The 26,189-nt window shown below is 33.5% G+C and overlaps 1 protein-coding gene and 1 long non-coding RNA gene across 7 annotated transcripts in view; one reads left to right on the forward strand and one right to left on the reverse strand.

The window, feature by feature from the left end:
- Positions 1-16,050: 16,050 nt before the first annotated feature.
- Positions 16,051-17,161, forward strand: LOC143223126 (uncharacterized). The gene is made up of 2 exons (XR_013012672.1): positions 16,051-16,465; positions 16,671-17,161. It is a non-coding gene; the product is annotated as an uncharacterized LOC143223126 (long non-coding RNA).
- Positions 17,162-18,743: 1,582 nt separating this feature from the next.
- The window catches only part of LOC143223125 (clavesin-2-like), a 48,215-nt gene continuing 40,769 nt past the window's right edge, over positions 18,744-26,189 (reverse strand). For 5 of the 6 annotated variants that reach the window (XM_076450628.1, XM_076450625.1, XM_076450626.1 and 2 more), the window contains exons 7-8: positions 21,999-22,210; positions 18,744-19,821 (exon numbers count right to left, since the gene is read on the reverse strand). In XM_076450628.1, coding sequence (XP_076306743.1) covers positions 19,722-19,821; positions 21,999-22,210 — 312 coding nt within the window. In that variant the 3' untranslated portion in view covers positions 18,744-19,721. Of the gene's footprint in view, positions 19,822-19,849; positions 21,258-21,998; positions 22,211-26,189 lie in introns of those variants that run through there. The other variant, XM_076450630.1, reaches the window with a different exon arrangement.

Raw genomic sequence — 26,189 nt, forward strand, 5'->3', positions numbered from 1 at the left:
TAATGCGACGGCCAATCCCCACTATTCGTTGTTAAAAGAGTAGCCCGAGAGTTGGCAGTGGGTGGTAATTAGCTGCATTCCCTCTTACACTTCTAAATTAAGAATGGCTAGCGCAGATAGCCCTCGAGTAGCTTTGGGCGAAATTCAAATAAAATTAAAAGTGCACGAACAATGAGTAGCACACTGGCTCTTGAAAAGTCTAGCCCCCCCCCGCAATCCTTAACTTTAACACGAAAGATGAGACATTGGTTCTTTGTTATATCTTGGAAATACCTTAAGTAATAACAATGACAATTAATACAGTATCGTGCGGACCCGAAAGTGTTCTATTGGTTAGGGTATTCAATTAAGAATTCAAATATTTCAGGTGCTAGAAAACACATTCTGCACTTTTTGCCATATGTGTTTTATAAAGTGGCATTCGCTGTTAATAAACGGCGAATAATAGTCACTTCAGGGGGCAGTTGTCTTCTTTTTTGTTTGCAGTTCAAAATTATGGATGGCTATGCCCGAACAACAGGAGAACCCCTGAGAATGGGCTTAACTAACTGTGTGCATAAGGTATTGTTCAGGTAAATCAGTTAAACAAACAATTTTTTTTTTGTTTGGAATTTCGCACAAAGCTACTCGAGGGCTATCTGTGCTAGCCGTCCCTAATTTAGCAGTGTAAGACTAGAGAGAAGGCAGCTAGTCATCACTACCCACCGCCAACTCTTGGGCTACTCTTTTACCAACGAATAGTGGGATTAACCGTCACATTATAACGCCCCCACGGCTGGAAGGGCGAGCATGTTCAGCGCGACTCGGGCGCGAACCCGCGACCCTCGGATTACGAGTCGCACGCTTTACGCGCTTGGCCATGCCGGGCCAAAACAAACAAATAGTGTAATGTATTTTGATTTATGCTTATATTTTCAATGTTGTATTAATTGTTTATTTTATTGTAAAAGTATAGTCACTTGAATTCTGAGTATTGGGTGATTTATAAATTATGACATGTCTGAAATTTGAAAATTTACCTTATTTCTATTACACCCTTTACCTCAAAAGTCTCAAAAACTTGTGACCTATAACACTTAAAATCAGGTTACGATACCCGTGGTGGACAGAGCACAGAAGCTCATTATGTAACTTTATGCTTAACAAGAATGAAACAAATAAAACATCTTTTTTATTTTCCATAAACATAAAAATCATTATCCCATTAGATAGACATAAAACTCAGGCGATGCTAAATAGGGACTGTAAATTTGTTTGTGCTGGGAATAAGTATCTACAGAGAAGTTTGTTGGTATACATTATTTATCAGATTAACTTTTTTATGTTTTCATAAGCCTCACACACGGAATTAATTTACAATATTAAATTAAGAGTAGAAGTGATTGTTCCTGTTAAGAGCGACAAATACGTAAATTATTATTCAACATGTTTAGCTAGTTGTGGGGAAGTGGTTACTTGTAGCAAAACACGCACACACACATGCATAAATAACTTATAGAAATATGTAAATTATTAATAGTGAAGAATTACGTAGTAAAAATTATTCTCTTAGGTTGGCAATCTAAGCTAGTGCTGGTTTTTGGTTTTTTCTAATTTAGAATTGCCTGTGTGTTTGCTTGTTTTTCTTATAGCAAAGCCACGTCGGGTTATCTGCTGAGCCCACCGAGGGAAATCGAACTCTTGATTTTAACATTGTAAATCCGCAGGTAATTTAGAACTAAAGTCAAGAGAAGATGTGGTAATTCATCTTATTAATATTACTCACAAAATCATACAAGATTAACACGCTGGCCAATCACTTATTACGTTGAAGTGTTATATCTCCTAATTTTCATTGTAAATTAGTAAAAAAAAAAATTTAAAGTAACTCCGGATTAAGGGGTTTCAAACTAAGACTATAAATGTATTGCACGTAGAGGTTATGTCTCGAGAGGGGGATATATAACTTGAAAAGCCTAGGGTCAATAAAATCCTTAATCCGGCCTTTACTTTATGATTGTAATTAAATGTAGGATATAAGAAACAACGTACATATCTGTAGATATAGAGGCGAGTCCTCCTCCACCAGAACACATTGTATCATTCCCACTCCATTGTTTGTACACTGACTTATACGTCTGGTTTTAGCCCAGAATATTAATTTTTATTTTGATTGTTAATACAAGTTTTATTGAACATTTGACTTCCATTGCATCACATTTGCTTTTCAAGCTAGAGATGTGAAAACTAATAATACAGGTTTTTTATGTATGTTTATATGTTTAAATCTACTAAAGGATTTATTCACAAGCAGATAGTGGAATTGTTTAGTGCTATGAAAATTACTTTATATATAGGTCTTTCGTTATTATGAAGCACATCTGAATATGAAACTTGACCTTACATTACAGTTGTTTCTTAATGTTTTCTCATTGAGAAAACTTTTTACAATAGTTGTCTGTAAAAAGAAAAGAAAAACAAAATAATTTAGTTTTGATACTTAAGATATTTCGTAGTTGTATTTGTATCAAATAGTTTTAATACTATTATCAAGTTAGTTAAATTAATGAGTACAGATATTGCTTGAAATCACAGTCCTCAATTTATTATGATACACGTTTTTAGAAAGATTGATAGGTCTTTAGTTTCGTGTATTTCCTTGCTGATTTTGGCACTGATTATTATGATTTTTTCTGTAAAGTGAATGTACAAAATAACAACATTTTGATTACAGATTTCAAAACAAACTTTGAAGGTTTTGGTTTGGTTTACTTTGAATTCCGTGCAAAGCTACGCAAGAGCTATCTGCGCTAACCGTCCCTAATTTAGCAGTGTAAGACTAGAGGGAAGGCAGTTAGTCATCACCACCCACTGCCAACTCTTGGGTCACTCTTCTACCAACGAATAATGAGATTGACCGTTACTTTATAGCACCCACACGGCTGAAAGGGCGAACATGTTTGGTGTGACGGGGATTCGAACCCGCGACCCTCGGATTACGAATCGAGTGCCTTAACACCTGGCCATGCTGAGCCGAACACAATGGACCACAGATATAAAAGTTAATCTGCCATACATATTCACACGTAGAACATTCAGCGAAGTGTCAAATAAATTGCCAAGTGTCCCCTTTATTAACTAAATTATCTATCCTTCAAGAACTAATAAATTCTGTTGTTCTTTATGCCAATGCTTAAGTACCATTTCTTTATTATAGTTTCTCTGTTTTTGTTTTGTTTGTTTTTGAATTTTTCGCAAAGCTACAGGAGGACTATCTGCGCTAGCTGTCCCTAATTTAGTAGTGTAAGACTAGAAGGAAGGTAGCTAGTCATCACCACCCACCGCCAACCTGTGGGCTACTCTTTCACTAACGAAGAATGAAGGCTGAAAGGGTGAGCATGTTCGGTGTGACGGGGTTTCGAACCCGTGACCTTCAGTTTACGAGTCGAGTGCTTTAACCATCTGGTCATGCCGGGCCGTTATCTTATTGAAAAAAATAACCTAAATTAACAGTGCTGATTTTTAAAGCTATGAAGAGTCTAGTTTTTCATATTTGCACTGGTGTAACATGTGTAATAAGCATAGAAACAGGCAACCGTGCTGGACACTCAATATTAGCTTACCTCAAGGATCATCACTTTCACCAGTCCTCTTCAGCTGATGTATTACACCTTAACAGTTGAACCAGATGGCGTGTGTTTACCTTTGCTAGTGAAATTCTGATGTACAGCAAGAACGTATAACTAAGATAAAAAATTCCTTATCAAGGTTTTCAAATGGTGTAATAACAAATTAATGATAATCAAACCTGCTAAATCCTCAGCCATGTTTTGTACACTCAGTTACAGACATGCTGATGAGGATAAACCTTTAACAACTTTGCTGGCAGTACTATTTATCTGGAAGTAGTACTATTGAATTATCTTTGACAAAATATAAACTTCACTAGACACATGAACACCAAGAAAACAAAAGCTACCACAGATATCAATGCAGTGGAAGTTGCAACAGCAAAGTTCCTGCTTAGGCTTTGTCAAAGTCTTATCTGCTCCATCCTGTAGTATATACTACTGATGTCAGTGTAAGTGATACACAAATAGATAAGATTGAAAAGGCGCAAAACACCTATTTTACACTGGTAAGAAAATGTGCTTCAGTCACTGCGGCAAGGTCATATTATACCTCACAAGCCTTAGCAGCACCACAGAGTAGCAACAAAACCTTACACTAAACCTTTGCATTATAGATATTGCAATTTGCCATCGAGCCTCTGCCTTTTTCACTTGGAAAATTTCAACTTCACAAAGACGCCACAGACACAAACCAAGTTGGAGATTGCCTGTAAAGTCCTTCGCAGTACATTCATGGATGGGCAGATGCTGTGTAATTACTATCCAAAATATAAAGTAAGTTCCAACTGCACATGAGGAAATCAACCTTTAGAGAGGGTGGAGTAGAAAAGGGTTATATGCATCTAATTTAGTTAAAGACCATATTGAATTGTCAGCTATCACCATACCTCAAGATTGTTCTTACATCACAGACAGTGATAGAATTGTTTGGACATTTATCGTCTTGACGAATAACGAACATTCTACACAAGTTTTATTCATGAAACACAAAAAAGGAGTTATAAGTAATAAAGCAAGCTCCGTTTTCGATTGTTAGCAGCAAAGAACAACAAACAGTGATACCCCATAAACGTAATACTTGAAACTGACTCACAGGCGCTACTGAGGTACCTCTCTCCGAGCTATTCGTTTTGGATTTTTTTTTGCATGAATTATTAGAATATTTCTAGTGTGTGTGGCCTATAAGTTAGTGTGTCTGACTGTGAATTTGGGAATCCATAATTCACGTCCATGTGCTGCAAAATTGTCATTCGCACTTTGGGACAATGGGTGTATTATAAGTGTTATTCCAATATCACAATTTGATTGGTATAGCACACGGGTTGACACTTCTAAATTCAGGTGTTTAATGTGGATAACCCTTGTATAGTTTCTTATTTTTTCAAACATCTGGAACTTGTTTATTTTTTAAACTTCGAATAAAGCTACATGAGAGGTATCTGCGCTAGCTAATTTAGCAATGTAAGATTAAAAGAAAGAGAGCTAGTTATCACCACCCATCGCCAACGTTTAGACTGCTCTTTTACCAACGAATAGTGGGATTGACCGCACATCATAACGCCCCCATGGCTGAAAGGGCGAGCATATTTGGTATGATGCGACCCTCGGATTACAAGTCAAGTGTCTTAACCACCAGTCATGCCGGGCCAGTGGGTTTTGACTTTCACCCTTGCAATAAACCCATTTCCCCAAAGTGCGGGGCGCGATTTTCATTTAGTGGTAACTGGGGGCATGAATTAAACATCTACAGTTTATTACATTAACAACTAGGTTGTGATCAGCACCAATACTTGTAATGAGTAAAAATTTATAAAAACATCTGTTGTTTTAGAAAGTCCATCACAATTAATTTTTTCTTTGTTTTGTTTTTTTGGAATTTCGCACAAAGCTACTCGAGGGCTATCTGTGCTAGCCGTCCCTAATTTAGCAGTGTAAGACTAGAGGGAAGGCAGCTAGTCATCACCACCCACCGCCAACTCTTGGGCTACTCTTTTACCAACGAATAATGGGATTGACCGTCACATTATAACGCCCCCACGGCTGGGAGGGCGAGCATGTTTAGCGCGACGCGGGCGCGAACCCGCGACCCTCGGATTACGAGTCGCGCGCCTTACGCGCTTGGCCATGCCGGGCCATTAATTTTTTCTAACGGTAATTGTTAATAAAAATATATTGTAGTTCAACTTCTTAAGTGTTAGCATTCTTCATCGAAATAATCATAGCTTCAGATTTTTTTATCACTTGAGCTAAAAATACATTGGTTACAAACATGACATCTTGTTAAGGACTGATTTTAAGGATATTTTTTTTTAATTGCATTGAGATTTACTCAGTCAAGAATGTCTACTGCTGGGCCATAAAACGAATTTCTTACCTACCATGAAGGTCAGTACAAGAGGTAATTGAATATTATTGAGAAATTTCCATGCGAATTATTTGATGTCAAGCGTTGGAAGACTCGACAGAACAAGTTCGTTTCTGATGTGCTAGATATTATTGTAACAAGTTCTGGAAAAGGTTTATTGTAAACAATCGAAACTTGCAAAAGTCAATCGCTTTGCCACTATCAATTATTGCTATTAACGTATATAATACACCTCACATTTTTTCTTCAGATTTTGTATGTTGGTATTACTAAATTGTTGAAATCTCACGTTTCTGTTTTGCCTAACAATTTTTTTTAATGTATTATATTCCGTTCAAAATATCCCACAGTAGTTTGCTATTAACTAACAGTCTTGTTTGTGGTTTGAAAAATGTAATTTTCTCGAAACGTCAAGAAAATACTTGAATACATTAGGTTGAGGAATAATTCGTGAGCGTTTTTAAATAATTTCATTCAAGCATTACATGCAAGACTATACAATACTTCAATGCATGAACACATTACACCCAAAACATTTATTATGATACTTTATTTCATGTAATACCTAGGTATATAGTATGCATTGTTGTAAACGAAATTGCAAGAAATTAAATGCGAAAAGCAGATGGTGTCGAAAATGTTCGATTTTGTCCACTTGACATTCCATTTAATGAGCTGAAAATGAAAGCAAAAATTAAAGATATATGAAAATCAAACACACCATCTATTAGAGCAAAAAATTATCTACCAAATGACATGAAATATTTTGCAAAAGCGTTTCATTTATGAATATATTTTTTTAACTTGAAAAAACGCTCACGAATTATTCCTCAATCAATACATCACCTATAGTGTTTAATGCGATTTATCCCCAAACATCAAATTTCTTTATTTTATTACTTTATATTTTTATCTTTATATAAATACAAATAACATTAGAAAAAAACGTAACCGAAAACTTTCGAAAAGTGTACATTCCTTCATCATAATAAATGACCATTGTAAGGATATCTACCTTGAAAAAAACTGCAGAAGTGCTAGCAGGATGTGTCAAACAAGGTAGGTTCACGCCAACAGGGATATCATACAGTTGGTGGAAACAAGATGCGTAAGTCGGTTTTGAATCCAAATAATTACGTTAGTGACTATTTATTTATTCTTTTTTTTTTTTTATTTGTAAATAAGGGCAATAAGTAAAATAAATGGTGAACAGGGACATTGGAAACTCACTGTTTGTCTACTTGAACGTAAGGGCATCTCAGATATTACTAGTAAAAAATTCACACAGTTATTAAAATGCAATAGCCGTATAATCAGAAAATGATCTAAAATTAATCAAATTAGTTGAGAATCAAAGCAGAATTAACTAAATTATACAACCAATAATTTGAAAGTTTAAGCATCAGAAAAAATGGAGAAAACCAGACAGTGAAGAAAAAAATGTAAAGTTACTTTTACAGACAGTTTGCCAAAAGTAGACAGAAGTCCCATATAAAAAATTTTAATTTATAGCTCTAGAAACATGTTTATAAAAGTACCCAACAGGATTGTTTCTTTGTTTTAAAAACAAAACAACACAATGTGCTATCTGTGCTCTGCCCCCCAATGGTTTCAAAACCTAGTTTCAGCATTGTAAATTTGCAAACACACCACTGTGCTACTAGGGGCCCCATCACGATAAAAATTGCAATAGAACATTATTTATATTTATGTTTCCCAAAAACCTGTGAAAAGAGATAATAAATTTATAACAGAAAGCACTGCAGCCCAGTGGCACAGTAAAGATACCCATTGTGTAGTTTTATGCTCAACTTTAAAAACAGACATAAAGCACTTAAAAGTTAAACACCAAAGAGAGTAATAACCATTCAGGCACTTTTACAGCACAAAAGAGCTGGGAAGCAGAAAGAGAAGTATCAAATAAAACACCCAGATAGTTGAGAGTAAACACTTATAAAAAATATTGGCCCATCTTTTGTCAGTATATTGAACAAGGTTTGAATGATAACGGATTACGTCCTTGTTCAACACTGGGATAATAAAACTACATTGCAAAAAAAAAATAACAGTCAGCCAATATGCAGGACTACAGGCCTATAACCTTATGCAATGCAAATTAAAATTCTTAACATAATGTATAAGTAGCAGAGTTAATAAAAATAGCAAAATAAGTTAGCACCACTGCAACCTACATAGTAATATCTGGATTAAAACCATATACATTGATATTACAGCTACAATTAATGTAAACTGATACCTAACCAGCATAACGTGTTAGTTCTGAGTACAAAAGAGCTGTCCCTGGCCTTTTTCATCTTTATAATTGATGTTTTCCATGTCCTCTAAATAACAACGCCAAAACATTAAGGATACCTCCATCACAAGAAATCCAGTAACTGAGAATGATCTTTGCTCACTCAGATGATGTCATTCTGATCCTGAGTTCTTATCAAGCCATTCAGGATAGTCTACAGTCAATGAGTACAGTAGTTATGGAAGCAAAAATAAACTTGAACAGAACACTAAATTTTTGCATAAGGAAGAAACAGAAATAAAGATAAGCCTTATAGATTAAACTGAATTCAACAACCAGTTAAAATATTAGGAATATGATACAGTGCAAAAAGATACATTAGGGTACGAATGAGAACATCTTAAAGAAAGACCTAGAAAGCTCAATAGACAGCCAAGAAGAGAGAGGTATTTCTTTCCTAGTTAAAGCATGAGCTATAAAACAAACAGCTTTAGTAAAACTAATTTACATTGGACAAGTAGATATCCACTATAAATTAAAAACAAAAAGGAAAAAAAACACATTAAGACTGTAAACAAAGACATTTAAAGCTATATGTGAACAAGAAAAACAAAACAGTCATGGAATAACTATCCCTCTTTGCATGAGGTTTCATTTCAGAAACATCGTCTCAGCAATCAAAAACAAAAATGGTGTAAACCTAGCTAATATGACAACACAAGTGGTATATAAAATTTAAAGCAATTAAGGTTTAACCACAGAAGACAGGAAAGTAATTACTCTAATGTAAACTGTAGAAAACTCTGGGACAGGTTTAGACACAATTTTTGCCTGGAAAATAGCCCATAAAGCTAATCCAGTAAGAGCACGCTTGAACTGTTTTCAAATCAACTCAGAAAATAACTGTTCCTTTCACCCCTGTATCAAAACTGTTTGTTATACTATGTATGACTCTGTAATGTCAGCCAGCTGATTTATGAAGATTTGCCTTTGATTTTTACATTATGTTTACCACAGTACTTTCTTGTCATTATGTTTCTGCTGCTAAACCTCAAGTTTTTCTTCTTCTGTTTTATGAGAAAATTTCGAAGCATAGATTCTCTCTTCCAGAAGTAGAGGAATTTTCCGGAGAACGTGGGAAGGTGCTCCTAAAATCTTTAAGAGAGATAAGAAGAGTTATTCATACGTGTTTGAGACTAACAAATATTGACTCTTAAAACATTTCCACAAAAGGTGAATTTTGGAAGAACCATTCATCAGTGAATCCTTGGATCTTAAGCTTCAACTCCAGCATTTCCACTGACAACATGTCCTCAAGGATGATTCCAAGTAGTCGAATATGAAAGATAAATTGCAGTGGAGTGATTGATCTAATATTGATAGAGTATGTTTCTCATGTTGTGTGGGATTATAAACTATGGTTCTGTTCATTTCATTAGAAATAAACCAAAATCTATAGTGATTTTACCCAGTGATAACAGTCACTCAGTCTTCAAGTCAGTGTTAAGTGCTTTTTCACTTAGTTTTTTTTTTTCTATTTCCTCCTGCATAGGGAAAATAAAATCCAAAACAACATCAATTTTGGTAGTATATTTATTTTGTTTTCAGTAGCCAAAGCAACATTAATCCAGGTATGTATTTATTTTGTTTCCAATAGCCAAAGCAATGTTAATCCAGGTATGTATTTATTTTGTTTCCAGCAGCCAAAGCAATGTTAATCCAGGTATGTATTTATTTTGTTTCCAAGAGCCAAAGCAATGTTAATCCAGGTATGTATTTATTTTGTTTCCAATAGCCAAAGCAATGTTAATCCAGGTATGTATTTATTTTGTTTCCAATAGCCAAAGCAACATTAAGCCAGGTATGTATTTATTTTGTTTCCAATAGCCAAAGCAACATTAAGCCAGGTATGTATTTATTTTGTTTCCAATAGCCAAAGCAACATTAAGCCAGGTAAGTATTTATTTTGTTTCCAATAGCCAAAGCAATGTTAATCCAAGTATATTTATTTTGTTTCCAACATCCAAAGCAGCATCAATCTAGGTAAGCATACTTATTTTGTTTCTAATAACAAACTGGTACATTTCCACAAATTAACCTCAAGATATATAAGGAATGTTTAGACTTGCAGTGCTAAATACAACAATCGAATTTGTAGTTTTTCTCCTCACAGGAGCTAAATAAAGTTAAGCTTATCTATTAAAAGTTGCTCTCTCCTGCAAAGCAGTAATCATTAAAAAGAACCATAACATTATAGGTCTTACCTTTTCAGGAATACATGTATTTGAGGGAGGGATTCCATATATTAGTCATTTCTCATGCAGAGAAGTTTGCTGATGAACTCCCAAGAACAACTTAGTCGAAATAGGAGTGTTCTATTATCTCATTGCAGCTCTCTTAGAAGTGAGGAAACAGCAAACATTAGTGGGTTCATCTATTTAGCACAAATGTGAGGAGTAGCTGGTGAAGAAATTACATCTTGGATTCAATACGTTTTTCCCACACAAATTAGCATATTGATCAGTTATATGGTGGTTTTACAGGAAGCGAGACAATATTTGTTTCTAAGAGTACTATCCAAATTGCAAAATAACATGGCCTCAGTATTTAGATCTTAAAGACATGGGAGGGTCAGATACGAGGTAGACTACTTTTTCTGTCCTGTGCAGGTGTTGGTAGATGCTTCATATTGTATTTAGTAAGCTGGTTTGGATGGCTGTTCATTCATTTCGGATTACTATTCTTTTCGTGGCCAGGGTTGTTTACGTTATCAGGTTATGTCTATCAATGAGATTACATTTACTGTATGGTTGTGTTTTGTGGTGTTAGTTGAATAATAAGTAACTGAATTATCTAAAGTAGCAAGGTGTTCAGCAAGGCTATTTTAATTATTAGTGTTATGTTGTTTTCTTGGTTTTTGCACTGTGTTAGAAATTTGTAAAAGATGCTTTTAGCTGCTTCTACTATTTTAATTTTGGTTTCATTTTTTAAGTGTCTGCATTTATATGTTGTGTTCTTTTATTTGGGTGTATCGTGAAATTGAGTGATTTTTGTTGCTTGTGCATAAATATGTGTTGTAGGTTGTTGTTTTGTGATGGTTTCTTTAGAATTTAGTGTGGGCAACAGAGGTAAGAGTTCTCTGTGTTTTGTCTGTTTCCTGATTTTGTACATTTGTGTCTTTTGTGTTATTTAGTGTTTGTTATACATGTTTTAATGTTCTGGCATCCTTTGTAATTGTGTGTTGCTACTGGCAGTTACAGCAGTGTGGTTGTGTGTTAACTCTGGAACAGTCTGTATTTCTGTGTTCTCCACTACACCACACACAGCGTGGGAGAGCTTTGCATGCAGCTGCCATATGTCCTTATTGTTGGCAGTTGCAACACTGTGTTATAACTATTACTAGTGTTCTACTGCATAAGTTTCCATATAGATTTCTTTTTAAAATTTGGCTCTTGTTTCTGATTGGAAGAGAATAGTTTGACATGAAATAATTCATTAAGTCTGAGATTTAGAAATAATATGTGTAGGCTTACTTGATTGGCTTACATTATAACATCTTCATGGGTGAATGGGCAAACAGGATCAGTGATGGAATTTAAGCCCATGATCCACAGGTTGCAAGTCAAGTGTTCAAACTAGGAAAAATTTGTGCAATTCGAAAACAAAGTTACTAGTTGAACAAATATTTAGACCCTTACTGAGAAGGTTACTTTCAGTTTGTTTGTTTTGTTATTACACACAAAGCTACGTTAAAGGTCTATCCGTGCTCTGCGGGTACAGAAACCTGGATTCTAGCAGTACAAGTCCGTAGACATATAGTAGGGCACTACAATCAGCATCAGAAAAATCTAATTTCTAATTTATTATGAACTTATAAAAACTATTAATACTTTCTATGACCAACATGTAATACCAAAATACAACATAAGAAAACCAATTTACTTTCAATTTCAAAACAGAATACATCTTATACAGCACAAAAAATGAAACCATTAATATGTTGTTTGGATTGTATTTTAGGCAGTAGTAGAGTTTTGGCTTTAATGTGTTCCTCCAATCCTTCTACTCCTTTCAGCTTCTATAATGAGACCTTCAGATTTTTAAAATAACAACTAAAAAAAAAAAACAATTTCCCTTTGCTCTATTTTTTAACTGCACCATCAATGATAGTCACTGATGTCTAGCATATGTGCACTTTGAAAACTATCACCTTATATTGTATGAATTTTAACCATGATATTAATTATCACTTACTTAAAATGATTTTCATCTCTGCATTATAATTCTTTCAGTTCACTTAGGTTCAAGAAATTAATTTAACACAAAAATACAATACAACTGGATTTCATTTCTTAAATTTTTACTGATATTTCACTCTTCTATTTTCTATATCATTCAGTGCTTTCAATGATAATCTTCCCAACAATTCTGCTCAAACACATTCTTGTAAGCTGTTCTTCTTTCAAAACTACTCTTATTCTGTGTCTACTATTACTTCCACAAATTTCACACACACACCTGTAAACAATGCTATCTCACAATTTAGGGCATACTGTCAGATACACGTGAGATATCCCTTCTGGTACAATGATCATATAAATGATCAATACGTTTACAATGGCACCTGTCCTGTGAAAGTGGATATTTTTTGACATACTCTTATCCCCCCACTTTACTTGGTGCAAATAACTGAGATTGCTTATTATTCTCTATACCTCCAAAATGATTCCACCACAGATGAGAATACCACGAAAAATATGTCAAAGTTTTAGGAATAGATTGAGTAGCTGCTTGGACAATACAGTCAGATACTACTGCCACACAGTCATCTATCAATGGCTTACAGAAAATGGCAGGATCAAGTTCCAAGAGGGCTAAGTTGGCCTGGTCCAGCTTCCACCGATGGAAGTGAATCAGATGGTATCAATCATGGCCAATGTCTCTCAATATTATAAGAAAATTATCACTGTCCTGCAGGTCAGTGTCAACCCTCGAAGAAAAGCAAAGTGAAGGAGAGTAGACAGAGAGATCAATAGCTGTAAAATGTATATGCAAAAACGGTTCATTTGGGTTGAGAAAATATTTTACATTGAAGAGCGAACAACGTTTCAACCTTCTATGTAAAATATTTTCTCAACTCAAATGAGCCGTTTTTGCATATATATTTCTCTACAAGTGGGTTTTCTTGACATCACTAATAGCTGTAAAAGACTGACTAGGTGCATAAAAATAAGCATAAACACCAGTACTGAAGAGAGAGAGGTTGTGATACAAGAGTATAGGCTCTACAGAGCAACCACTCCCATCAATATCAGCAGCTCCCAAGAGAGAATTATGTCCATTAAAGTCCTTCAGGATTAAAAAGTGAGATAGAAACTGTTCAATAAGAGCATCAAAATCCAATTGATCTTAGGCATCTGCAGGAGACAAGTAGGGAAAACAGACAGTGATGATATAACCTGAGGAAACATGGAAGGCTATGACCTCCAAGAGAGTATCAAATGGCTAAGATAGAACAGACATGTGCTGGTCAACCAGCAGTGCCACACCTCCACATACTCATCCATCACACAATCTGTCATTGAGGTATAAAGAAAACTGCCAAAAGGTGACTATAATGTCAGATTTCAAAGAAGTTTCCTGCAAGGAAAGACACACAGGATGATAAGAATCAATCAGTGCCTTGATGTCATCCAAATTAGAATGGAAACCTCGACAATTCTACTGTACCAGTGTAGCCATTTTTATTTACATGTAGGAGAAATGGGTGGAGAGCCCTTCTGTTTTGACTACATCTTTTCTCTTTAGTAGAAAGAGGTCTATTGACCTTCAAGGATCCTGCCCTGGGTCAAATGGGTTGGTCTCTATCAGTATATGAAGCTTCCATTGACTGAGAGCGTGAACAAATAATCATTGCATCTCAGGGCCAAAGAAGATGGACCTGAGGAAATGTCAAAAGCCAGAGCTAAAGGAAGTCAATCTGGGGAGTCAATGGAAGGAATGGTAAGGATAAAGATAGGTATTGGCATTGACTCATCAATTCCTTTAACCATGAAGGGCAAAAGATTCTTCACATGGTTTGAAAATGATTCTGTTGGAGACATACAGAGATGTGTCTGCACTTTCACTGTTCAGTGGACAATAACTTTTGAGTCTCAGGGTAAGAAACGTTGTGAACCATTTTTAAACGTATATCATTTTCCTCCACCCACCTAGGGAAAGAACAGAAGTAAGAGGGGTGAAAGCCACTACAATTAACACAATGAGGGTCCATTTTGCACTTGTAGGCATCATGGTCCTCGCCACTACAAGGAGCACACTTCAAGAAACCACAACATGTTGTCTTCAAGTGACTGAACTGCTGACACTGGAAACTTCCGAGAAGGTACAGAATATATGGCCTTACCTTGCAATTTAGATAGCCTGCCTTGATGGTAGCAGCTGGATATGGTGACATAAACATCAAAATAACGACAATGGTCAACATTATAATTTCATCTTTGCGAGTGAAGATACGCATCACTATAGAAACGTTTTGGGTGAAGAAACCAGTGAGGATCTCCGACCCATGGATGTTCTTCAAATCCCTCTCAACAATAACTTCTAGTGATGAATTCAAAGTAGCATGGGGAGTAACCTCAATGGGTATATCCTTAATAGCCTTTAAATACAGAGGAGTTCACTGTGTTTTGGAGTGGATGCTTCCACCAAGATGTACTTGTAATGTAGCTTTTTAACTGATTTAGGAGAGCCAGCAAGTCTCTTCTGAATAAAAAGTGAGAAATTTGCCTTAAAGATTTGTCTGATAAAGAATGTAATATCAAAAAATGAGGTACAGGTATTGAAGTTGAAGACTGCTGTTCAGAATCTTCCAGATGTGGTTATTTACCTATGGTCTTTTTTTATTTTTGAGTTGAGGAATCCATAATAAAGAAAGAAAATTTTGGTGCCCACTGACCCTACCCACCATGGAGACCTATGAGGAGACACATTACAATGTAGTAATGCCAGGGTTTTGTGAGTTCTTTTCCAAACACCAGCATCAGCCACAATGTCCACAACTGTTGAGAACTTCCAATACTGGTATTCAGTTGACCCTAGCCCAAGTAGACCAACCAATTAACCCTGAGGGAACCACCCCATGACTGCCCATCTACAGGAATTCAGTGCCAAAGTGTTGTTTTAGTATTAGACTCCTAAACCACTAGGATCCTCTCCTCCCCTTCAAGGGTCACCATGCACAGCAAACACGTAGGTAGACATGTAGAAAGCCAGAAGAGATAAACTGAAAGAACAGAACCTGAGGGGCCAGTTAATTAAATGATAACAAATTAGTTCTTTTATTCCTTATCACTTTTGCAAACTTAAATACTGAAGTAACTTTTAGACTATTGTCAGAAATGGCTAACTGCACAACATTATAATATACAATAAACTTACTTGTACAAGGTAACTTTACATGTGCAATAGCTGAAACAGATATAAATAATATTAAATATTAAAACACCAACTGATTCAATTTACCAACTAAAAACAACTCTAGTGGTTTTTAAGTATCATTTTAATGCTTTGCTGAAGCCCAAATATATAGACTTGACATTGAATGTGTAAATGGATATAGAGTATAGGTCAGTATATATTACACTACATAATATAATTTTTACTTTTTCTTGTTCCTGGGCAGAAAGTATTATTTTTCAATTGTTTATGCCTAAAGTAAATGGAAAAGATATATTTTTCTCTTCAAACTTTGCTTTTGTGACCTGGGTAATGAAATTTTCAAATTTACCCATTTTCCAGAACATTCCAGGTAGATTCAGTGCTGAGTAGCTGACAGAGAATTTTCTCAAATGTACAAGAATTTTCAAGAACTTTCTAGAATGTTGTAGAACTTGCAAGAATTTTCAAGAACCTTTTAAAATTTTCTAGAATTTTTCATAGTATATATATATATATATATATACAGGGGCTCACTACTCACCACTTCAGTTTAGTTCTAGCTGCCTAAATGAACATAAAGACAGATCTGATTATATCAGAGATGGCATCAAGAAGCTGCAAGCATTCTCCATTGTATGTGTCCAACTTATCAAGACAAGAGCGAAAAAGTACTCTGTGACAGCATCTGCTAAAATTTATGAATCCTACAAGGCATATTTAATATGCCTTTCATGGATCAAGACAAACTCTGGGTACCTCATTTTACTTGCAAGCACTGCAACAAATCTCTAGAAGGTAAGAATGACAATTTTTGCTTGCTTGAATAGTAAGATTTTATATTATACAAATTTTAAACCTTTTAAAATTCAAATATTTTTTAAAATTTTTAACAGTATAGAAAAATTATGACAAAATATTTTGCATGAAACTTTTACACATTAGTTGTGGATGAAATAAATTTATTCTTCATAATAACAATTTTATTTTGTTCTTTTGCAAGATGGTACAGAGGGGAAAAGAGAGCCATGAAGTTCTCTATTCCAAGAATTTGGTGTGGACCTACTGACCACTCAAGCAATTGCTACTTCTGCATGATGGACCCTTCCAAACGTCGGGCTGGCAAGAATGCATCTGCTATCATCCATCACCCCAGTGCCAAACTGCCCTGAGCTCCCTGTACCCACTCTGCCAGAGAGAAAGCAGCCATCCTCAGAAGAGGAGAAAGACGTTGAAGATCCAGATTACAATTTCAGAGGTGCAGCTGATGAGAGAAACCCATATTACCTCAACCAAAGAGATCTCAATAACTTGATCAGAGATCTTGGTCTAACAAAGTCGAATACTGAGACTATATTTGAGAGCTGATACGTGAAAGAGATTTACATTACAGTTGCACATCTTGAAAAACTACTCACTTCTAAATATTTTTGTTCATTTTTGTATAACTTTAGTATAGATGCATGTAAATCTTGACTCATACGTTATTTTATTCAGACCTTATTAAATGAAAATGTGCAAATTTGCCCGTTTTTACAAAGAAAATACGTTAATTTCTAAATTTCATTATGCAAGTCATAAAAGCAAAGTTTGAAGGGAATAATGGTCATTTTCTATGCTTTTACAACATAAGCAATTAAGAAATAACATATACTATGCAGGAACAAAATTTGTGTTACAGTGTTATGTAACCAAAACAGCACCATCTTTTGCATGTAACCACAAACAAAAATCCATAAAGAAGTCCACAGGTTGTGCATTCAAGATTCAGACAATTAGAAAAGCAATAACTATGGTATGTGCATCAACCTTTTTTTTTTCATAATAAAACAAATTGAAATAACATTCTTCTCACACCAAGTACATAACTTTCACTAGGACTATATGTGAGGATTTGATTACATTTTTATTGATGTGATTTTAAATTTAGTACTGAAAAGCTTGAGTTTCTAAAAATACTTATTTTTTCAATAAATGGTACTTTTAATATATGAAAACATTACAGTTTATATCAGTAAAACTGAAGAAAATTTTGATCTCTACATCTTGAATAATTTTGATGGAATAAATTTAGTTTGACTAAAGAGTACAATCCAAACACTTTTCCTTTGCAGCATCTTAACATAAAAAAACAAATCTTTCTTTAGAAAATGTTTGCTTTTTCTAAGTTTCTTTCAGTGAGGTATAAATGTTACAATTAATAATTACCAGTACAAAAATCTGGCTATTGCATAGCACTTCTGCTAGTCATTACAACCCACAGCTCCCTCTAGCTAACATTAAAATCACAACAATAACAATGTGGCTGATTTCATCATTGACTATTGCTTCCAAAGAATTTAATAACTGGCTTGATGATGATAAGAAATTTGAAATATGTTTCCAGATCACAAAAATGACATCAACACAAAGAAGCCAAACTTTAAGATATTTATTGGATGGTTAGAGTGCTTCCTGTTCAAGACTTTCCATGTGTAACTGAACTACAATTAGAGAGAGTTGCATGGAGGGAAAGTGGATGAAAAGTTATATAGGTGTTCTACCATAAAACTGGAGTTCAATAAAGTACAGTGACCTTAGTCTGAGATAGACATAAAGGATTTTTCTGACAGAGGCTACTAACAAATTAGTTATTAAATATGTTGTATTCTTGCAACTTAGTCATTATTATTTCAGTCTCATCAATAGGTACCACAGAGAACAACACAATGTCAAACTCGCTAGTCAATCATTGTGATAAAAAATGAACCTTAGACATCAGATGCAGGAAATTTTGCAGACAGATAGTTTCATGCTTTACCTACATTATTTTAATTAAAGTACTGTTGAATGTATCATTGTTCATGAACCATTCTTTCATTTAAACTTGTTCTAAGGATACTCTTTACAATACTGCTCATACTGGATTACAACATTTGTCTTGATAAAGAGAGTAGATCCAAAGTTCTCGCTTACTGTCTGAGTAAAGTTATTTTTTCAATAAATCACTTTCAAGTTACTATTTTCTATATTTACAGCAAATGTGACTCCAGAGATATAGAATGAATAGTCAGATTAAATAAAAACTTAAAAAACCTTTCAAATTCATTAGTCAATGGTTTATTAAAAGAATAACTGAATACATGTTCTTGACGATACTTTACTGTTTAGAACATTCTGTCTAAAGGAATCTACTTCACGTACTATGCAGAAATGTCTAATTGTTCTACCTCTAGGAAATGTTTTAAAATTCATCCATGCTAAGATCTTTAAAGAAATGTCAGTTGAAAGCCTGTTAGTTAGCTTCAGTTATAACAGCTTTACAAGAGCTTAATTAAAACATTACTATGAACAGATTCCACTGGTTCATTTTACTTACTATATCTTACAATACCTTTAGTAGTAAGTTGAATAAATACATAAATATATAATAAATAAACAACACATACACACATATACATATATATATAATTCATAGACATTTGTATAAAAAATATGTAAAATATCACAACTGAAAAACAAAGATAGTCAGGCTTTTTTACAAACCAACAAGAAATAGTAGTAAATAATACAAAAAGTTCAGCATGAGTAGTATGTTTAAGCAAAATAAAACAATTTCTAATATGATGATTTGAATACCAACAAGTCTATTTCTTAAATAGTACTTGTACACTTCTTAAACACCGTTTCTACGTGGTTAAAAACTGTACTAAAGTAGATGCTAAAAGTATTTCTCTTTAGTAAAAGACAGTAATGAGAATATTTTCTGATTGGAATGCAAACACTATAGAGTACGTGCACCTCTCAAATGTATTTTCTACCTGATTACAAAGAGAACTGGAGTGTTTCTCAAACATAGCTTTTCTCCCCCTGATTACAAAAATTATCAGAGTAAATGTCAAGGTATTTTCTACATGATAACAAGCAGTTCCCTTTCAAACATTTTTCAAAGAGTTTGAAATACCTTTCATTCTGTGTCAAGACAGAAATATATAAATTTGTGTGTGAAATTCCAAACTTGAATTTGTGTTCTTTGGTTTGTTATAACTGAGGAACCAGAAAACCTCTTGTGAATTCAATCATTTAAAAAGAAACATTCATCTAGTTTTGTGCAAGATGGCTTTCCGTCCTTACGCTCCACAAGTCGAGATGGACAAGTAGCAGAACGTTTGGCTCTGTAAAGAACATTGATAAAACATACACTGCAGCAAATCATTTCAAAAGATTAGTAATTACTGATGAACAAGTGTGGATAATAAACATATTTGTGAAACACAAATAGCCTTTACTAAACAATATAAATTACATGTGTAGGATATAAACATACAGTTACGACAGAAAGTGTTCATACCCATGTCCCAAGTGGTTTTTGCTCATAAAAAGTGTCATGAGTAGGCTAATAGAAGTATAATATATTATAAATATGATACTAACACACATCTACATAAAGTTTTATGTAAATTAAACGACAAATAAATTGTTTATAAACAAATAACCAAAAATAGGAGGAGCAGAAAGTGTTCATACATTTCAGAACATGTGAAAAACTGACATTCCCATGAAAATTTTGTTTAGTTTGGTGAATAAACTACATTATACCATTCCAGAACTAAACACTGGATTCATAATTATTGGAATTTAGCCAGCAAAAAATTTACTTCCGGCAATTTAGCACCGTCTCCATCATTATTTGCTTGGTCATCATGGCAAACAGGAAACAACTGTCCAGTGATTTAAAAAACCGAATTATTGTAAAATGCAAGTCTCGTGTGTCTCTTTCCGGTATTGCTACACAACTTAATGTGCTGAAATCTACTGTTCAAACCATAATTGCCAAGTTTAAGCTTACAGGATCAACTGCTAACCTCCTTCGTTCTTGACGCTCCACCAAAATTCCAGAGAGAACCAAGAGGAAGGTTCTCAAAGAAGTTAGTAGAAACCCTCATTTTAAACATAATGACATACAGAAACTGGTAAGGAAAACTGGGGTTGAAGTAAGCATCTCTACAGTTACAAACATGTTACGCTCTTCTGGGTTCAAAGCATGCCGTCCTCGTAGAACTTCACATTTAAAGCCTGTTCATTTAGAAGCAAGATTGAGATATGCAAGAAAGCATGTAGATAAACCATTTACCTATTTGAAAGAGTGTTATTTGGTCAGACGAGACTACAATCGAGCTTTTCGGCCACAATGATGTTCAAAATATTTTCCGTAGGAAGGGGGAACGAAATCCTTTAAAGAACACCGTCCCTATAGTTAAACATGGAGGTGGCTTGATCGTGCTATGGGGTTCCTTCAGCTCTTCTGGTGTAGGCAGCCTTCACCGTGTAAACGGAATCATGAAAATGAAGAGTACGTTGATATATTAGGCACTTATATCAAGAATGATGCTCGGAACTTGCGGCTTGGGTGTCGTTGGATCTTCCAGCACGACAATGACCCTAAGCACACATCGAAATATGTGCAATCCTGGTTGCAGAGGAACCATATAAGTGTTTTGGAGTGGCCATCACAGTCACCCGATCTCAACCCAATTAAAAAAAGTTGGCATGAGTTGAAGACCAGGGTTCATCAGAGTCATTCAAAAAACTTGCAAGAGTTGGAGGCCTTCTGTAAAGAAGAATAGAAAAAAATGCCAGTCGAGTACTGACAAACAATCATGGAGAGCTATGAGAAGAGATTGTGCTAAGTAATTCACCTGAAAGGCTACACAACTGACCATTAAAGTAGATGCATGAACACTTTCTGACCCTCCTATATTTGGTTATTTGTTTATAAACAGTTTATTTGTCGTTCAATTTACATACAAATTTATGTAGATGTGTGTTAGTATAATATTTACAATATACCATACTTTCACAATCCTGATCATGATACTTTTTAAGTTGAGAAAAAACTACTCATGACGCAGGGGCACCAACACTTTTTGTCATTACTGTATATAATTTTTATAAAATAATCTCTGGAGCAGTTATGTTTAATACATATGAGCTGTTTTAAGATACCTTTATATTCTAGTAAGTTACTAGATCAGTTAATATGTAAATATTTAGGTTGAGATAATCTGATCTACAGAAGAAACTCTAATCAATTTTGATTGACGTGTGCACTTTCAGATCAGATTCGATGTATTTTAACTTTGATAATATGTCCATTAAATCCAACTTTCACCTACAAAATAAAGGAGAAGAGTTAAAATAACCCTACGAGGTTGAATGTATTATACCTTTGATGATAAGTCTGATTTAGCTTTCACCTGCATGATAAGAGATAATCTATAATAAGATAACCTTTAAGGTTGAATGTGTTTTATTCTTGATAATAAAAGCATTTATTGCATCCATCACTTACCTACAAGTTAAAGGAGATGAGCTAGAACAAGGAGTTTCATTGTGGAGTGGCCAGAAAATATTTCTGTCACTAAAGCTAAATGGCTCTCCTACAAGCTGCATGGCCCAAGACTGATAGTGATATGGAGGCCCAAGCCCCCCCAGTTCAGCAGGAAGGATGTCTCGATGAATATGGGAGTGAAGTGTAGTCATATTATTACCATGCATAAAGATCTATAACAAGGATATGGAGACAAAATTCATATCTTTTCAATACGAGGGAAGAAAAATAGTTATTAATGTACTATACTACAAAGTCAAATCCACTGATGATCTTGCAAGCTTGTTACTGAAAATGTATTTATATATTTAGCTAGAAACATTAAAACCACTGGAATTAAGTTTTTTATTGTCACTACTCCAAGTACAATTTTAGCATGTCTTCATTTAGTAGTTTTACATCTGCATAACCTCAACATCAATTGCCTCATCACAAAGAGCTGAAGGATCAGATTCATGACTTTTCTCTATCAAAGCACTGTGGGGAGATTCTTGACTTTCATTTACAGAAATGGATTTTTAGCTCCAGAGTTGCCAGCAAAATCATGCTTCTCAATACAGCATGCAAGATACTTTGTGTTTCTGTATAAATCTTGAAGTGAACTAATGGAAGAACTAGGTACTGGACATTATATTCAAGAATAGAAATTTTTTTATTGACTCATCTAAAGTTAGTCTGAAAGCTGTATTTTCCCACAATCAGAGCATTAAACCATCAGTTCCTGTTGCTCATACTTTAGTTAAATAAGAAAAATGAAAAAAAGTAAATAAAACATACACAATAATGTGCACATGTTTATTAGTGCAGTATGTTGCAATTTGAACATGCATGCTGGTAACTTGATATTTTGTTTACACAAAGTTGCCCTGCTCTGATAAATTACTTTTAATTATTCTAAGGTGCAGCTGTAAATCAATATATTTTAATGACAATGAGATTTGATACATATTAGCTCTGGCTGGAAGAATAAATACTATGTAGGTGTCTGTTGCAATGTGCAATCATTCTAGAAAGAAGGAAAGGCTAATTTTTGGATTATTTTATATTGTTTTTATTACATGATGGTTATAAGGTCAGTTAAACTGATTGTGCCTGTATACAGTTAGCATTAAAATATACACGATAATAGATAAAATATAAAGATTTACTGAAAAAAGAATTTTGATATTAATTTGGAGGTTCAGAGGTTATGCAGATGAAATATGAAAACTATAAAGTGGAAACAAGTATTTTGAATCTTAACATAAAAATCATTTTGGACTGAAACTGATTCAGTAAACACTTAAAAATTCAGAGACAAATTTTTATTAAAATTTCCTTATTAAAAACCTGATTTTTTATAAACAAAAAAACTGTAATGCTTGATAAAAGTTTGCTTAATTTTGTAAATATATACTACTGTATCCATAGTTATTGTATGTATAGTTTCATGGTGGTTTATGTTTTGTCAAAATGACTGAGCTTATATACTGAAATATTTCATCACAACACAATTAATATTTGTGAAGTCAAAATATTTTAACTCTATAAACTTCACCTCCATATGAAATTAAAAGTTTTCAGTCTAAATAAAATCCACAAACCCATGAAATTAAAGCCTTTTAATTTTAACGTTTTTCAACCAACAATATTTACAGAACTCCTAACTGTGAAGTTAGAATATTTTAATTTTAAATTGACTGTAAAGATCAACCTTCCAATCTATAAACCTTTCACTTTCTATCACACAAACATATTATTTTCACAAGTTAGTTCAAAGTTAATATGCTATGGTTTCATTATTAATAGTAATCACTTTATCACTTGCACTAATATTTTAAGTACCAATATGTGGTACCTTATCAGATAAAAGTAACTTTTAATATTGTACTAAACTTCTTAAATCTAAAATAGTGATGCATTTGTATAAAGAAATAGAACTAAAGAATATTTTATATAAGAAATTTATCAAGTAAACTTACACTATCTTTATGTAGCTTTTGCAATTTTTAGACAAATTATGAAAAGTTCCTAAATATATTTGCTCTCTCTCACACACACACACACACACACACGTTCCATGAATAGTTTTCTTATACTTTTGGTGCAACTGCTCAATCCTTTCACTCAATACTTCAAGTTCCATAAATGAATAAACAAAAACTCAGTAGAAAAACACACATGTATATGAGCTTAGTCACACTAACATTTGATAATGTAAGCATGTCTTCATAAAATTTTGCAGACTATCAAACATTACAAGACTTTTGTTGACAAAAATCATATTTTTACTAAAAATTTCCCCATGAACACATGGACTTGACAATCTCACTGAAGCTGTTGACTGCTCAGAGTGTAAAGTGATTTTTACGTTAAGATTAAAAATACTTTGTCTTAAAATTGTTACATTTTATTTGTATAATCTCTACAATTTGCTAAATAAATATCAAACGTTTTTTTTAGTAAAAACTTTGTATTTTATCTGTTACATTCTGTACTCTAACTCTATAATATGGGGGTATACTGATTTGAATAACCTTGTAATCACAAGAAAGTAAATCTAAATTACCCTTTTTGCCATTAATTATTTTCAAAATATCCACCACAAAGCTTCCAATTTAATAAAACTCAATAAAATGTTAATAAGGATTAAGTTTTTCTCTACAAAGAAGTTTTAAAATTATGATACTAATAATCAATCATTTTGTGTTTATTGACAATGACATTTTCCAAAAGCTTTCCATAAATAATATACTCCAAACATAATTTCTCAATTTCAAAAAAAAAAAATCATATTCAAACTTATTTTAATCAAAACATTTCTAAATGTTCAAGAACTTTATAAAGAAAAACAGTTTTAATGAGCCCATATGACATGAAAGATCTGATAAAATTCAATAACTAAAGCTCAGTTACAGTATGTGAGTGACAATTAAAACAAATTTCTAGTGAAGTTACTAGTATATAAATAATGATATGTAAACGTCTGTACCTACTAGAGTACACAGAACAAGTAGAAACCCATAGCTACCAGTATCAACAGGATAATTAGAAACCTCTAGTTACCAGTATAATAATAAACCTATAGTTACGAGTATACATATAATTATACATAAAAACCTTTAGTCACCAATATAAAATGCTAAGTAGAAACCTCTATTTAGAAGTATACAGTTAACCCTATTACTTTGGGTCATGGGTCAAAAGCCACACCATACCATGTTTGTTGATTCACATTCAAAATTTTATTGAACTAGTATTTTTTTTATGAATGTACATCAGTAAATTTGGTATCAAATTGTAGCTTATAATTCATATTTTGGTTTGGCCCATTAGTTAATGTTTAAATTTAAAAGAAAATATTAAAAAATAAATCTTAAATATCAATTTTTGTGTGTCACATGATATTTTGAATGTAGTATTGGATCACATTTAATGTTTATGATGTCCAAATACAAAGTCTATATCATCTGAAGAATAATGAAATTCAAATTATCAATATTGACGAGTTAGAACCTAAAATAAGAGCTACCTCTATTTTCTATTTGCTGAGATATCACTACATTTACTGAATCAAACACAGTGGGGCCCCACCCACTTCTTTCCACTTCTGGAAACACTCTCTTACATACCTCTACTTCTGTTTTTTTATATGTGAATAACCAATCAAGAGCTTAGAATGTCTCCCATGTCATTCTAAGAGCCTTTACAAAGTATATATGTGGGAAACCCTTTCTTTTCATGATAGATTTCAAGTGATAAAGTAAAAGTTTAGTAAGTTCGAAATTTCATATTTTTTACCCAAATATAGTTCAATTACTAAGCTTCATAAATTATAGTAAATTTCCACAATAATGATATAATAATTTATGATTTTTTGTTAATTAAAAAGTACATATAACATGTAAAAAATTATTTCACTTCACATCCTCCATTTGCAAAATTTGATAAGGCCTTGACAATCTATGGCAAGCAGCAAATAAATACAAATTTCATAGCTAGAAGAGATGACTGTTTGCTATATTTTATTTATTTACTGTTCTATGTTAAGAAAAATAAGTTTAAGAACATATTTTTAATTAGTAATAATGTATTATAACAGAAATGTGACTGTATTAAATAAAAATACTAGTCTACTAAAACACAGTCATAACAAATCATTTTGTGAAAAGG

This window comes from Tachypleus tridentatus, chromosome 8 (genome assembly GCF_004210375.1).
Source record: "Tachypleus tridentatus isolate NWPU-2018 chromosome 8, ASM421037v1, whole genome shotgun sequence".
Classification (NCBI taxonomy): Eukaryota; Metazoa; Arthropoda; class Merostomata; order Xiphosura; family Limulidae; genus Tachypleus; species Tachypleus tridentatus.